Genomic DNA, 15,257 nt, shown 5'->3' on the forward strand with positions numbered 1-15,257 from the left:
AGCTACAATTACGCATCACTTTTATATATATATATATATATATATTAATCTATAATAATATATAAAGAGCTTTTGTGTCCATATTTTAAAATATTAATTTTATCATTTTAAAATATAATTATTTATTATATTTTTTAAAATTGACCATTATTTTTATAAGCTTTTTTTAAAAAATCACTGTTTTTTTTCTATTTATCAACAATTATTCTTTCATCTTTTTTATATATTTTACTACACTTTTAATAAATATAATTTTATTTTATATATTAATTTAAAAACATTACATTATTATTATTTATTAATATAATATCACGGATATTTACGAAATGTATAAAATGTATAATAGACACGCCGGAGCGTGTTCGCGCTAGTGATAAATAATGTTGTTTACATTTATAAGAATCTCTAATGAAATGATTTTATTTAATTTTTTTGTATTTATTGATTGGGATGGAAAAAATGATGAAGAAAAGTCAAAAAGCGATAAAAATGATGACAGGAAAAAGGGTATTGCAGTGTGGTGGTAGACGAAGCTGATATGGACTGCATCACCAAAATTGTTGTGCTATGGTATGAGGTTCCTTTCGCTTTACTTGCCTTCACCAAAGTCACTTATGCCTATTCAAACCATTCTTAACTACTTTCAATTTCATTCAACCTCGTCTAAATCCAACTGCGTTCTTACCTTATTATCATATGCTGTCCCCTTAACACTTGCCAAAATTTCCACCAAATTCACAAAACGCTCGTCTCATTCTATTTATGACGTCACATAAACATTGTTTATAATACTTTTTTTGCTACATCACTAATGTTATTACGTACTTCTTTTTTCTACTTAAAAAAAGAGAGTAAAAAACTCCTATTACGAACAAGAACAGCGTAAACCGTGTTCTGGTTGTGCTGTTTTGTTGAGTCTTAGGTCAAACTAAAACCCGTGCGGGCCAATCTTGTTCGAACCGGTCAGCAAGGGCGGCTCGACCGGTCTCTGGCTCCAAAACGTGAGCTTCTTTATCTTTTCCTTGTTCGTAAATATGAATAGTTGAATAAATTAATGCCCCCAAAGTAGAAACACGCGACCCATTTCACATTCATTAACAAACAACATCAAGCAGAGCATACATACACACATACCCTTCTTTTGTTTTCACAAAAATCATAGCAACCGTTCATTAAATTACAATAATTCTCGGGACTTCAACACACACGTATCTTCAACGAGTAGACATATAATGCAAAGGAAAATTCCTGTTGCGATTTCCTTTTTGTCCCCCTGCTGCTGCACCTCCCAGTCCAACACGCTTCCCAATGGCTTCAAATTCCTCACGTTCTTGAGTTACTCTTATTTTATTCTGGCAATCATCACCACATGAGTTTTTCTCAATAAAGAAAAGCAAGAGGAGAAGCAAACGAGAAAAAGAAGAGAGAAGGAAAACTCCTCATAGCAACATTAATGTCAGAGCAGGAACCTCATTCTTGTGCCTTACTCTTGTTCTTTTTCTTGATCCTTCTTTCAGGTACAGATTCTTCTCTGTGTCAGCCTCTTATTTGCTTTGTTGTATTCTTGAGGATTATTATTTTATTGTGTTGCAAAGGTTGGTGATTTATGTTATATTAACTTGTGTTTTTGAGTTAACCGAGGCATTTCTTGTTTGGGTTTGGTTTTGGTAGGTAAAGTTGTTGCGGGGGAATCTTTGGAAACAGACAAAGAGGTTTTGCTGAAGCTTAAATCGTACCTGGACAGCAAAATTCTTGCAGACAAAGGAGCGTACAAAGACTGGAACACCAATAGCTCCAATCCCTGTCAATGGAGTGGAATTTCATGCAGTGCTACGGGGAGGGTGGTTCGCATAGGCCTTCCTGGGAGTGACATCACCGGTGAGATATTCAAGAATTTCTCGCAGCTCACTGAACTCAGGCACCTTGATCTCTCTCAGAACACGCTCTCTGGTGAGATTCCCGAGGACTTGAGGCGCTGCTACAAGCTCGAGCATCTCAACCTATCACATAATATTCTTGAAGGGGAGCTGAACTTGACTGGATTGAGAAGCTTGCACACACTGGACTTGTCAAATAACAGATTTTTTGGGGATATTGGGTTGAATTTCCCTGCCATTTGTGACAATTTAGTCACTCTCAACGTCTCAGGTAATAACAACTTGATTGGAAGGATCGAAAACTGCTTTGACCAATGTCTCAAGTTGCAGTACTTGGATTTGAGCACCAACAGTCTGAGTGGAGGCTTGTGGATGAAGTTTGCGAGGCTCAAAATGTTTTCTGTCGCGGAGAACCATCTGAGTGGGACTATTCCTTTGGAAGCTTTGCCTTTGAATTGCAGCCTTGAAGAACTAGACCTTTCACAAAATGGATTTGTTGGTGAGGCACCTAAGGGGGTTGCTAACTGCAAGAATTTAAGCAGTCTGAATCTTTCTAGTAACAAATTTACCGGGGGTATCCCTGTTGAAATGGGATCCATTTCCCGGCTCAAAGCATTGTACTTGGGGAACAACAGCTTTTCAAGAGAGATTCCTGAGTCCCTTCTGAACCTGACCAATTTGACCTTCTTGGATTTGAGCAGAAACCGATTTGGTGGGGAAATACAAGAGATATTCGGGAAATTTAAGCAAGTGAGTTTTCTTCTGTTGCACTCAAATGACTACACTGGAGGATTGAGATCCTCAGGAATTCTCACATTGCCAAACATTTGGCGGTTAGACCTAAGCTACAACAACTTTTCAGGACCGTTACCAGTTGAGATCTCTCAAATGTCAAGTCTGAAGTTTCTAATGTTATGCTACAACCAGTTCAATGGATCAATTCCTCCGGAACTTGGAAACATGACTCAACTGCAAGCGCTCGACCTTGCCTTCAACAATTTGACTGGGTCTATACCACCAACCCTTGGAAAGTTAAACTCCCTCTTATGGTTGATGCTAGCAAACAATTCTTTAACCGGAGAAATCCCTCCAGAGTTGGGAAACTGTTCAAGCTTATTATGGCTAAATCTTGCCAACAATATGCTCTCTGGAAAATTGCCTTCTGAACTGTCCAGAATTGGAAGGAATGCCATGACCACATTTGAATCCAATAGGCGAAACTATAAAATGGTTGCTGGATCTGGTGAATGTTTGGCAATGAAGAGATGGATACCTGCAGATTATCCTCCATTCAGCTTTGTGTATGACCTCTTAACAAGGAAAAAATGCAGAGAACTTTGGGACAAATTGATCAAAGGGTATGGTGTTTTCCCGTTTTGCGCACCTGGTTCTTCCTTTCGTGTGACACAGATATCCGGGTATATTCAGCTAAGTTCGAACCAGCTCAGTGGTGAAATTCCTCCAGAGATCGGGTCAATGGTCAACTTCAGCATGATGCACTTGGGGTTCAACAATCTCTCTGGGAAGTTACCTCGAGAGATGGGAAGTATATCCATGGTGGTATTAAACATCACAAGAAACGAGTTTTCAGGCGAAATCCCCCAAGAACTTGGCAACATGAAATGTCTGATGAATCTGGATCTGTCGTACAACAATTTTTCGGGAATGTTTCCGACGAATTTGAACAAATTGACAGAGCTTAACAAGTTCAACATCTCATACAATCCCTTCATATCAGGTGAGGTCCCATCAACCGGACAGTTCGCTACCTTTGAAAAAGATTCATATTTAGGTAACCCCCTTTTGATTCTACCCAAGTTTATTCAGAACACCACGAATGACAGAAACGACACCTCTCAGAAAGAGCATAAAAAGTCCTCAAGACTACCTGTGCTTTTGGTGTCTGCGGTCATAACCCTGGTTTTCGTAGTATGCGGACTTCTCACTGTCTTAGTCTGCGTATCGGTGAAAGGCCCTTCAGAGGAACCAAGATACCTCTTGAGGGACACAAAACAGTGGCTTGATTCCAGCAGCTCCGGATCCTCACCATGGATGTCCGACACAGTGAAGGTCATCCGTTTGAACAAGACAGCTTTCACACATGCCGACATTCTGAAAGCAACGGGCAGCTTCTCGGAGGACAGAATCATAGGAAAAGGAGGGTTTGGAACAGTGTACAAGGGAGTGTTTTCAGACGGCAGACAAGTGGCGGTGAAGAAGCTCCAAAGGGAAGGCCTGGAGGGTGAGAAGGAATTCAAGGCCGAAATGGAGGTTCTGAGTGGACATGGGTTTGGTTGGCCTCATCCGAACCTGGTGACACTCTACGGGTGGTGCCTAAACGAGTCAGAAAAGATACTGATTTATGAGTACATAGAAGGTGGAAGCTTGGAGGATGTAGTGACCGACAGAACATGTTTGACATGGAGGAGGAGGTTAGAAGTGGCAATCGATGTGGCACGTGCACTGGTGTATCTACACCACGAGTGCTACCCTTCTGTTGTGCACAGAGATGTGAAGGCGAGCAATGTGTTACTAGATAAAGATGGGAAGGCGAAGGTAACTGATTTTGGGCTTGCCAGAGTGGTTGATGTTGGGGATAGCCATGTGAGCACTATGGTGGCTGGGACAGTGGGGTACGTTGCACCTGAATATGGACACACATGGCAGGCTACTACAAAAGGGGATGTGTATAGTTTTGGGGTGTTGATCATGGAGCTGGCAGCGGCAAGAAGAGCAGTGGATGGAGGGGAAGAGTGCTTGGTGGAATGGGCGAGGCGAGTTATGGGTTATGGACGACACCATCATCATCATCATCATCGTCATCATCGCTCTGTGCCAGTTCTTCTGATGGGTTCAGGGCTTGTTGGTGGGGCTGAGGAGATGACTGAGTTGCTGAGGATTGGGGTGATGTGCACAGCTGATGCACCACAGGCTAGGCCGAACATGAAAGAGGTTCTTGCTATGCTGATTAAGATATTTAACCTCAAGGACCACTCCACTTATGGATACCTTGTTTAGTCATTTTTGTTTAGGAATTCATGCCTAGGATGTAACATATTTTACATACAAACACTTCATCTCATGCACAGTTCATTCTTTCTTATCTGCACACAAACTTCATTCAGTGTTAAACAACTTCCTCAATTTTCTCAACACCTATTCCTTCCCTTATTTTGTCTTATTTTCTCTCTTGAGATAATATATCTGTATAATATTAGTTGTATTTTGAAAATATTAATTTATTTAAACTATTTAGAATATGTTCTTTCTAAAATATAAATGTAGTTTTGAAACACCAACTGTAAGAATCTTTATAATTACTAGTGTATTTTTATTGACATAAATAAATTCAATGTTAAATTCAAAATTATTAAAGAATTTTAGAATTTAAATAACAATAGATATTTTCATCAGTGATGAATTTGTCAATAAGATTTATTGTAAATTATAATTTATATTACCGACAGTTATTTCCGGCACTAATGTATCTATGACTAATTTTGTGGATAATTCTATTGATAAATTCTTGTCACATATCAAAGAAAGTTCAATGAAAAGAGGAAGAAAAGGCAGAGGAAGAAAAGAAAGAGGAGGAGGTGCAACGACAATAGTGGTTCAATGGTAGTGGTCAGAATTGGAAGAGAAGAAGGAAGAAGAAGAACAAAATAAGGAGAAAGAGGAGGAGGGGAAGAAAAGAGGAAGAGAGGAAGAAAAAGAGAAGAAAAAAAGAAGAAGAAGAGGAGCTACCTATTTAGTTCTAATCACGAATTTTCCTTATTCTATTTTGCTTACTTATAACCACCAAATGTATTTTGTTTCTGAGTTACCTTCAACTTGCTTCATCCACACTACCATTTTGTACAACTATTTTTGTTGAGATTGTTTACAACTTCACTCTATTGTACAATTTAATCATCTATTGCTATGCTCTATTTGGTTTATTTATTTATGGGCGAGATAGAAAATTAGTATTTAATCAGTGCAGTTTAACTTTGTGAGCACCCTTAATACAATTTTTCAAAAGGCTATAACAAAACATCTAACATATTTCTATATTACTCCTTTAGTGACTCGTTCCAGCTCTGGTTCTACTATGACCATCAATTCCTATATTTGCTCTCTCTATTTAAAATATGATCATCACAAAAGAAAAGAAATAAAAGACACACAAAATTGCAAGGATAAGCTAATTATGACATAAATAAAATCCAATTTGAAAATTCTGTAATTTTCATAAAAAAATTGTCAAAATAAATCCTTGAGATGTATAAAATAAAAATCAGCAAAACATCAAACTAAGGAGTAATATCTAAACCCAGACTTTCGGAAGACTAGTGTATGGAATGGACTCATAAGACTTTGCACCTGTCATACTGACTCTCATCTCTTCCTTCTTTACAACTTTTTATCACAGATAACTCATTCATTTCATCAGTACTGACAGGGTTAATCTCATTAGCTCCATAAATATGATCCTCTTTCATATCACACAGTCTGTTAAATGAAGTCTCCTTCGACGCTCACCACCTAGTTATCTTCCTCTATATGAGTTAGATACTAGTATAGTCAGGATAATCTCATGTAGCAAATCTCCTTCAATACACTTAGACCTCACCTTATATTAGCATTTTTTCCTTGAAAATAACTAATTTGACAACCCAAACACACTAAATCTTCACAATTACTCATACAATATCAAGCATAACTCAACATAATCATAAACATAATTGGTGGCATTCAAAGAAACAATTTAGTAACATATGAATCATTTCAAATAAGAAAAAAAAAAGAATTTCTTGGCATTATAACAACCACATAATCCTACTGAACTCTTAAAAAAAAATAAACATCCACATTCAATACTACATTATTCAATGCATGCTCCCATCTCTACTTTTTACATATTCATCAATTCTATAAAAATCACTATACCACATCAAATATATTCCATCTTTCAAATACTTGCAATAACTTCACTATAGCATCATCAAGGTCACACTCATTCCTCACTTTTCTTATATATCAGTTCTTCTTTAACCGCTTTATACAATGTCATATTGCTAATATTTCTTTAAGAACTAATTTATGTATTTCAATGGTTTCCCAACATCATATGTTTATACTTTTAGAGTTCAAATCAAACACGTTTTCTCAAATTTTCATAACCTTCTATATTTATAAAATACCATACTACTAACATTATTCATCAAACTCTCTCTTCTCACAAATATTCTCAACTTTACGCAAACATGCAGTACACCGTTTGTACCACAATTTTTGAATTTATCTATATAACATTAAAATTTTCAAAAAGATTAGTTTCCCTTACACAACTCCCCCACTTACATTATTTTAGCTACACAACAAAAAAGTTCGATCAATGATCAAGAATGATTTTATAACTACAACTATATCTAATTTCATCTATAAAACTGAGAGATTACATGCAATCTAATAAAAAACTGCATGATACGAGGAAAATAGATTTGCTCTACAAGACAAATGGCAAAAATGAAAACTTACCTAAAGATGAAATTGATCAAGGTATTTGGTAGAACTCTTCATAATAATAAGTTTTATAGCCTTAGATTTTCAAGAAGATAAAGAAGAGAGAACCTGAATTTTCTTTTAGAGACGAAGAAGTTTCTTCTGTTATAAAAAAACTGAAGTCTACTTTTCAATTAAATAAAAAAAAATCCTTTCTAATATAAAAAAAAAACAATTATTTATGGATTCTCACAATTATGTATAATTTGTTCTATTGTTAGTACACTCACTCTTATATTTTTTTAATATGTTAACTATTTTTTTATTCAAGAACTAGTTTTATAAGAAATATTTTGTAAAGAGTTATTTTTATAAGTTAGAAAAGAAAAACTAAAATGAAGAACAATGTATATTTTATAATTATATTTTAAACAATAATTATTGGAAGTAAGTTAGAATTTTTTTAACTTATCTAGTTTTGGGATATATTTTTGTAATAAGTAAAAGAATTAAGGTAAGAAAAAAAAACCCTAATATTCAACTTAAAAAAGAATTTTTATTATTGAAAATATATATTTAGTTGGATTACATCTTAGGATAGATCCTTTAGTTGAAAATGTACATGTTGATAAATATGATTTAGGTTTTGTTAAATTTATTAGTTTAAATTAAGTTATTTGATGTTAATTTAATTTGGGAGATATTTAAATTTGGTATCTGAATTAATGTTTTGATAGCTGATTAATTTCATTGAATCTAATTAAATTAGAATAAATATAATTTAAATACATGTAGAGGATAAATTCTCTTACATTGAAGGAAGCAATACTTGTTTTATCCAAATATTCAAGAGATAGATTACATTGCTCAAGTGATAGATATCTACTATCGTTTGAGATTGAGAATAGAAGATATTAAATCAATTCTCCATCTTGTTGAGGGATGATTATAAAGTGAGAATGTCCACTCAAACCACCATTTATGTACACAATACTTTTACTTTTTGTTGTTTAACTTGAAATTAAATAGGGATATATTGTCATAAATATAGTTTATACAGCTGTGATTGATATGCATTGTGAATTGTGAGGTGTGGTGTTCATGAAAAATGGACATAGAATATTAAGAAAATGAAAATGATGATTTATTATATTTGAGAATGACATATATGATGATATGTATTCAAATGATATTCTACACACAAATCTAAGATATATGCCAATAATGTTATGCAAATAGATTTAACCTATGTCAATGATACTGTGCATATGGATTTATTAACATATGTAGCACAGGTGGACACTTGATATGAGATGACCACTACCAAGAAAACAAGTAAACCCTAAAAACTTTTATTTTTGGATATATATATTATATTTGTATTAAATTATACTAATTAACACTTCGTTATGCTTACTTAGATGGGAGAATCAATTATATTTTCTTTTATCTTACACCAAATTATTTATTTCTTTACAAATTATTTTAACTCCTTTTATATAATATATGTCTTAAACTTTTTAATATTAAAAAGGTAAAACAAATTATAACTTGTGGTGGTATAATTCTCTCATATATTTATAGCATTTCCTCTTTGTAGGCTTTTCAGTTATTTGCAATGAAAATTAATTCAAAAAAAGTGTTTAGACAAGTTACACATTTTAATGTAGAATAAATATATATATTTGGACAAATTTACTCATAAAAAAAACCTTAAAAACTAAAATAAGAAAAAAAATGTGAATAGGTTTTTACGTAGTAAAAGTGAACTTAAATTTACATTAAAAATAAAAATTTACATAAAAATTATTCAAATTAGTTTATATATAATTTGATTTTAATCTTAATTTTTACCCTAAACAAGTTCTTAACTAAAACTATTGGGATTTTTTCTATCGATGGAGCAAAACGCGGGTGTCAACTGTGCCAAAGACCGTCTTCATAGCGGGGTGTTCCACTCTTTTAGGGTTTCACTGGCACATTTTTTTACCTTTTTTCATTCATTTCCCATCTATTACTCTCCATACTTTGTACTCTGAATCTTGTTTACTTTTTCTCACATTTGTTCACACTCAGGCACAGTCAAACACGTCAATCTCTCAACACTGCAATTAAATTGTTCTCTAGGTTGCGCAATCCGGCATGCAGGTTCATTGTCCCTCACTATTTTTGTGTGTTTTTTTATTTTTTATTTTTTTAAGTTTTCTGGTTAGAGCTCGTGATGGATTCAATTGTTAATAATAATTGGTGTGATTTGGACTTGTTTATGGGTAATGAATCTGAACAGATGTAATTGTTATGGTGTGTAGGTTATATTTTTTATTAACCTTGCAAGGTGGTGGTTTGTTTGTTCCTAATTTTGATGCCATCTCTTGCGTTTGTCTTAAAGTTTATTCTTCAATAATAAACTTGATCTTTGACCTTTTAAGTGCAGGCATCAAAGGCAAGGCTGGCTGTACAAGGAGTACAAAGAAGTGCAGCAAGAGAAAGACTGTTGATCCTGATATTAAAGTAGTCTTTGTTGATTCTAATATTTTTAAATGGAAGGGTCTTATCAAGGTATGCTGACTATTGTTAATTACGACCTGTTTGTGATGATTCTGACATTTGCTTGATTTGTTCTGCTTACAGTTGGGGTCCCTCTGAGACTCCTTATGAGGGGTGCGGGTTCCAGCTTACTTTATTCTGGAGCAGTATTCTCTACAGCCACCTCAAGTCCTGTTTTTGACTAAAATATTTCACCCAATGTTCACTTTAAGGTAGGATGAATATGTCTTTAAATCTGTTATGCTTGTAGCCATACCTTTTTACTTATGAATACTAACTGTATGATTTCTGAGAAGAATTATTTATCCTATTTTTTTTTTCACTAAATTTTCAGTGATGCATGGTTTCTAAAATTTTCTTAGTAATGTGTCCATTATAAAACATATATGGATTCTTTTGGTGCATGAAATTGAAATTGTTGTTCAAAATTGCAATTCCTATTCCTATTCTGATTGGTTTGGAATTATAATTCCTATGTTTGTGTTGTGTAATGAATTAGAGGTTACAATTACAATTACAATTCCAAGTTTAATTTCAATTTCCTTTTTTGACATCTCTAGCTAGGGGTAGTTGTGGGTACAATTATAATGGTTGGGGTAGATAGGTGGTGGAAATATAGCGACAAGAGTGGCAGAGTGGTGATGACCATTGATGTGATAATAATGGTGATTGGTGATGGTAGGAGTGACAGTGGTTATCGAGGGTGGGGGGAATGAGTATGGTGATGTTGGCAACAAACAAAGTTATGAGAGCGACACGGTAGCAATCATTGTTGGCAGTGGTAATAAAATGGACGGCGATGATTGGAGTGGTAGTAGTTGGTCAAGGGGGTGGCACCACGACGGCAATCAGTGGGAGTCAGGTGGCAGTGATTGGTGGTAGGGATTGTCATGGTAGGGGTGATGACATTGCGTCTGGTAGCAGGAGCAACAAAGACGGAGGAACAACAAAATAGTGAGGATGAACTTAGGAATTGTAATATAGAGGGTAGAGCTTTGGAACTGAGAAATGTTCGCTTTAATTATATTATAATTCCATGGAATTGGACTTTAGAGTTGTTCCAATTCTAGATGAAGATCCAAAGGTCATAATTCCAATTCCAAGCACCAATTCCATTTCCAATTCCGTGCATAAAATTGACACTAATAGTTGTTTGCATGAGAAATAAATGTGAAATGAAAAGGTTGTTACCATATATGCTGGCGGCGCTGCTACAAACGATCAGCATTGAAATGAAAACTTCTGCCACTGCTATCATAGACATACTTTAGTGCTCATATGTGATGCTTATACATGATAAGTGTTTGTGGTTGGTCTTATTAGTTGGTTTGGTTACCTTCTCCATGATGGAAAGAACAATCATGCTAACGTTTTATGGGAGGCCGATAACTTAAAGAAACCTAAGCTCTATGCATACTATTAATTAGGTACCTTTCAGTTTCAGAACTAATTGGAATTTGAAAGCCATTGATTTGTTTCTAATTGGCTGGTCAATTAAATTTGTTTTTCTTCTGTTCTTTTCAAGTTGATGGATAACTTTTTCCCTTTGGATTTTGTATTTTTAACATATCTTCATGACGATTGGTTAAAAATCTAATGAGCCTGCATGACCTCCCATAGGCCAAATAAATAAGATTGTTAAATCCTTTTTTATAAGCTTCTTACGTGGCATATAGAGGACCAGGCAATTCCATCATTTCATCAATCAGAGTAAATAACAATCGACATCATCAAAACTTACATATCTTACTTCATATCTGATTGAGTGACTTCAGCCTGCATGTATGACTCGCCCTGTGTCAGGTGAAAACGCTGTGAGTTCCTTTTGACAAGCTTCTTACATAGAATACAGGGAGTGAGGCAAATTCACCATTTTACCAATCATAATAAATAGCAATTGTATCTTTAAAAATGTACAACTCTCCTCATATATGATTGACTAGTTTGCCTGCATGACTCCCCTCATGCCAAATAAAAAGGCTGACAATTTCTTTGGCAGGCTTCTTACATGGCATTCAGGGAGCCAGGCAAGCGCATCATTTCACCAATGGGAGAGATATAACAATTTTCATTAAGGTACCTCACTTGAACTTGACTAGAATCTGCATCATCAAAACAATACAGTATCAAATTCCAATACTCAGAAAGATTTAATTAAACAAATACACCGGGTAAAGGCTAGCTAATTCACTGTCTCACGTGTGAGTGTGATGAGATGAGTGGGAGAAAGAAACAGTTTCATTTGACAGCAAAATAAAGAGCTACGTACCCTTAATTATGTAACAGAGGGACAGAATGAGTAAGAGGAGGCTATCAAAGAGGAGGGGAATACTCTAGTTCTTGTGCTCAAGTCAAAATGACTTTGAACTCCAAGCAGGTCTCTGTAGTTTTTGCTTCTGGAGCCAATGAACCTATGGGGTATTTAAGGAGACAGAAGTGAGGGGAGAGACAAGAGAAAATCCATGAAAAAGAGGGGAGAAAAGGAAGAATTAAGGGTACAATTGGCAAAGGCGGCAACCAAGCCTTGGTTGTAACAAATAGTTCCACCAGATAGAGCCAAACCTCCTGGGTTTTACAGGTAGTCTTTTTTGGATTTTTTCCCTCGGAAAAGATGAACCCCTCTCCCCACACAAACAAATCCTCCTTTAAAAATTTTCATCCTCCACTCTTTTCAGTTACATGTAAGATATGAGATGTGCTTATCTGTCAATTTTCCTTTGTTGAAACTTGAAAACTTTTTTATTATGGGACCGTTTAGTCTTTAACGTTTAATCATTACTGTTTCATTGATGAGCACAATTAATTAATTATTTATTATTATTGAATGCACTACCCTGCTAGCAAAAGGGTCAATGACTTAGTGTGATCAATTTCCAGACGATGCCAAAACCAGTCAATAAGACAAGGCCAGAGTTGCAGTGAGCGTTAGCTGAGTTTGATGCTGGGGTCCGTTTCTCACAGAACCGAAGCTGGATCAAAATATGGACAAATGTGATCATCTAACTCATACTCCATCACCATCAAACGGTACTTAATATTATAGAAAATTTGTGCAGTGTCCATCACTGGATTAAAATATCTCTAGCCGTTGTATAAGTATGTTTCATCCTTTAACTATAGTAACAATTTAATAATTAACAGAAAAGAACTGTACTGGCATGAGACAAAAGGATTTATTTTACTTCTTGTTTTAAACAAACTATTATTATGATAATTATACTCATGTATATGGGTATTCCATATCAATCATAAGCTTTAGCTTTTTACAAATGTTACTCTAAATCATTTACTGTGGCCCCAGGAGATTAAAAGGAATAATTTCAAAGTTTCAGTGTGGTCTCAGGATATGTATATGATATCCCTGCTTAGTGCCAAATGAGGGAGTTGGGACCACTAATCCGTTTAGTCATTTCATTTTTTAAGGAATTTTATAAGGGCACTTGGCCAATCAAGGACCACAATCAACTGCGAATAAGGGAACACAAGCATCAATCCATATCTCAAAGACATGACTCATCATATGGTTGTGTCTGTGTGTGTGGAAGGTGCAACCGTGGCTCGGATATAGCAATTGGCTAAGTTGATTAGAAGTACTATAATTTTTTTTAAATAATAATGAACAATTTCAGTGATAAAAAAATATTTTTAAAGATTAATTTTTGAACTAAAAATTATTATTTTAATAATCAAAATTTTAATAATTAATATTAATGATTAATTTAGATATTAATTTATAATAGAAATTATTTTAATTATTAATTTATAAATTAATTATAATTTTTTGAAATTATTTTAGTTATAAATAATTTTTAATTTATAAAATAATACCTAAATTAGGTGTTATATTGATTAATTATTTTTTATTATTAAAGTTAATCATTATTTAAAAATTTTGTTGTAGCAAATTATTTCATTATAGTTTTTCTTTCCGATATTAATACATTCATCCTCTTTTATCTGTTAACATATATATCGGTATTTTAAGATCCAAAAATAAGGTTTATAATTTGAGGTCCGTTTATCTTATAGCATATATCTGTGTCTTGAGATCCAAAAATAAGTTTTATAATTTGAGGTCCAGTCTGTCCGTCCAAGTTATTAACATCCTTCTCTCTCTAAGTTTTTCAAAGTAACGTATGCATGTGACAACACGAATTAAAATTCAATGAAGTATTTAATTTTATTATTAATTTCAAGTATTAAAAATGATATAAATTAAATGAAACATCAAATATTGTATTAAATATAAGTAAATGCAATTCATAATAGTATTAATGGAAACAAACATTAATTATAAGTATAAATATTAATCACTTGAGATAAAAACAAAAAAAAATTAAATATATGCATTTATGATAATTCATAAATTTGAAATTTCCTATATATGCATTTATATTAATTATTTAATTAAAAAATAATAATTACCTATGATGCTATATGATGCATTGATACTTCAATTCAAGTCACGTATCCGTGTCCGATACTTTATCGAATCCTTATTAATGAAGTAAGTATCTAATTTATAAAGTCGTAGTTCACTACAAGAAAATCTTTGAATAATAATGACAAATTTTAGTAATAACAAATAATTAATCACTATATAGTAAACAATTTAGGTACCAATTTAAAAACTAAAATAGATTGACAATTAAAATAGTTCTAAAAAATTATAATTGATCTCTAAATTGATAATTAAAATAATTTTTACTATGAATTGATTTTTAAATTGGTCACTAACATTCCCTACCAACGTTTTGACTACCAAAATAATTGGTTTCAAAATTGCTCACTAAACATTAGTTATCAAGGTTTTGACTATTTGGTCTCTAATTAGGAAATTGGTCTCTAACATATTTTTTGTAACTAAGATTTATCATTATTTAAGAGTTTTCTTGTAGTAGTACTTTTATGATGATAATAATTTATATTTTTTATGTTGACAACTTTAGTAATATAGTTTTAATTTGGATTCACACAATAACAATCATATATTTATTATGTTTTTAAGAATTATTGTACACTTTTCAATATTCATATATCACGTATCTATCACGTATCGTATCCTATTATTTTCAAAATAAACGTATCGACGTATCAGATATGTATTGTATCTGATACACATGTGCATTATAGATAATTACAATAAATAATAATAATAATACTATTTACAAAAACTATTTATACTTGTGTATTGAGGATTGGTTATTTTAGTTTCCACATTTATTTTAATTTTACTTTTAAATAATCGTTATTTTAAATTAGAAATAATTATATTTTTATTTTTTTTAAATAACCGTTAATATTTCACATAATTATTGTATTCTTCTATTAAATACTTTGTTAAAA

The 15,257-nt window shown here is 33.2% G+C and overlaps 1 protein-coding gene and 2 long non-coding RNA genes across 7 annotated transcripts; 2 read left to right on the top strand and 1 right to left on the bottom strand.

Moving 5' to 3' along the window:
* Positions 1-982: 982 nt before the first annotated feature.
* On the bottom strand, positions 983-12,191 carry LOC114178955. Its single transcript, XR_003603409.1, has 4 exons — positions 11,992-12,191; positions 11,653-11,705; positions 11,103-11,159; positions 983-1,352 (listed from the first exon to the last, which is right to left on the bottom strand). It is a non-coding gene; the product is annotated as an uncharacterized LOC114178955 (long non-coding RNA).
* On the top strand, positions 1,244-5,021 carry LOC114178952 (probable LRR receptor-like serine/threonine-protein kinase At1g74360). The gene is made up of 2 exons (XM_028065109.1): positions 1,244-1,517; positions 1,672-5,021. The coding sequence occupies exons 1-2, from the start codon at positions 1,454-1,456 to the stop codon at positions 4,893-4,895; spliced, it is 3,288 nt and encodes a 1,095-aa protein (XP_027920910.1). The 5' UTR covers positions 1,244-1,453; the 3' UTR covers positions 4,896-5,021.
* Positions 9,236-13,075, top strand: LOC114178953. 5 transcript variants are annotated; one of them, XR_003603405.1, is made up of 6 exons: positions 9,236-9,512; positions 9,799-9,923; positions 9,996-10,123; positions 11,911-11,987; positions 12,198-12,489; positions 12,789-13,075. It is a non-coding gene; the product is annotated as an uncharacterized LOC114178953 (long non-coding RNA). The 5 variants fall into 5 exon arrangements; XR_003603406.1 differs by lacking the exon at positions 12,198-12,489 and having other exon boundaries at positions 12,753-13,075; XR_003603404.1 differs by lacking the exon at positions 12,198-12,489 and having other exon boundaries at positions 9,237-9,512.
* Positions 13,076-15,257: the final 2,182 nt, after the last annotated feature.

Source organism: Vigna unguiculata, chromosome 3 (assembly GCF_004118075.2).
Source record: "Vigna unguiculata cultivar IT97K-499-35 chromosome 3, ASM411807v1, whole genome shotgun sequence".
NCBI lineage: Eukaryota > Viridiplantae > Streptophyta > Magnoliopsida > Fabales > Fabaceae > Vigna > Vigna unguiculata.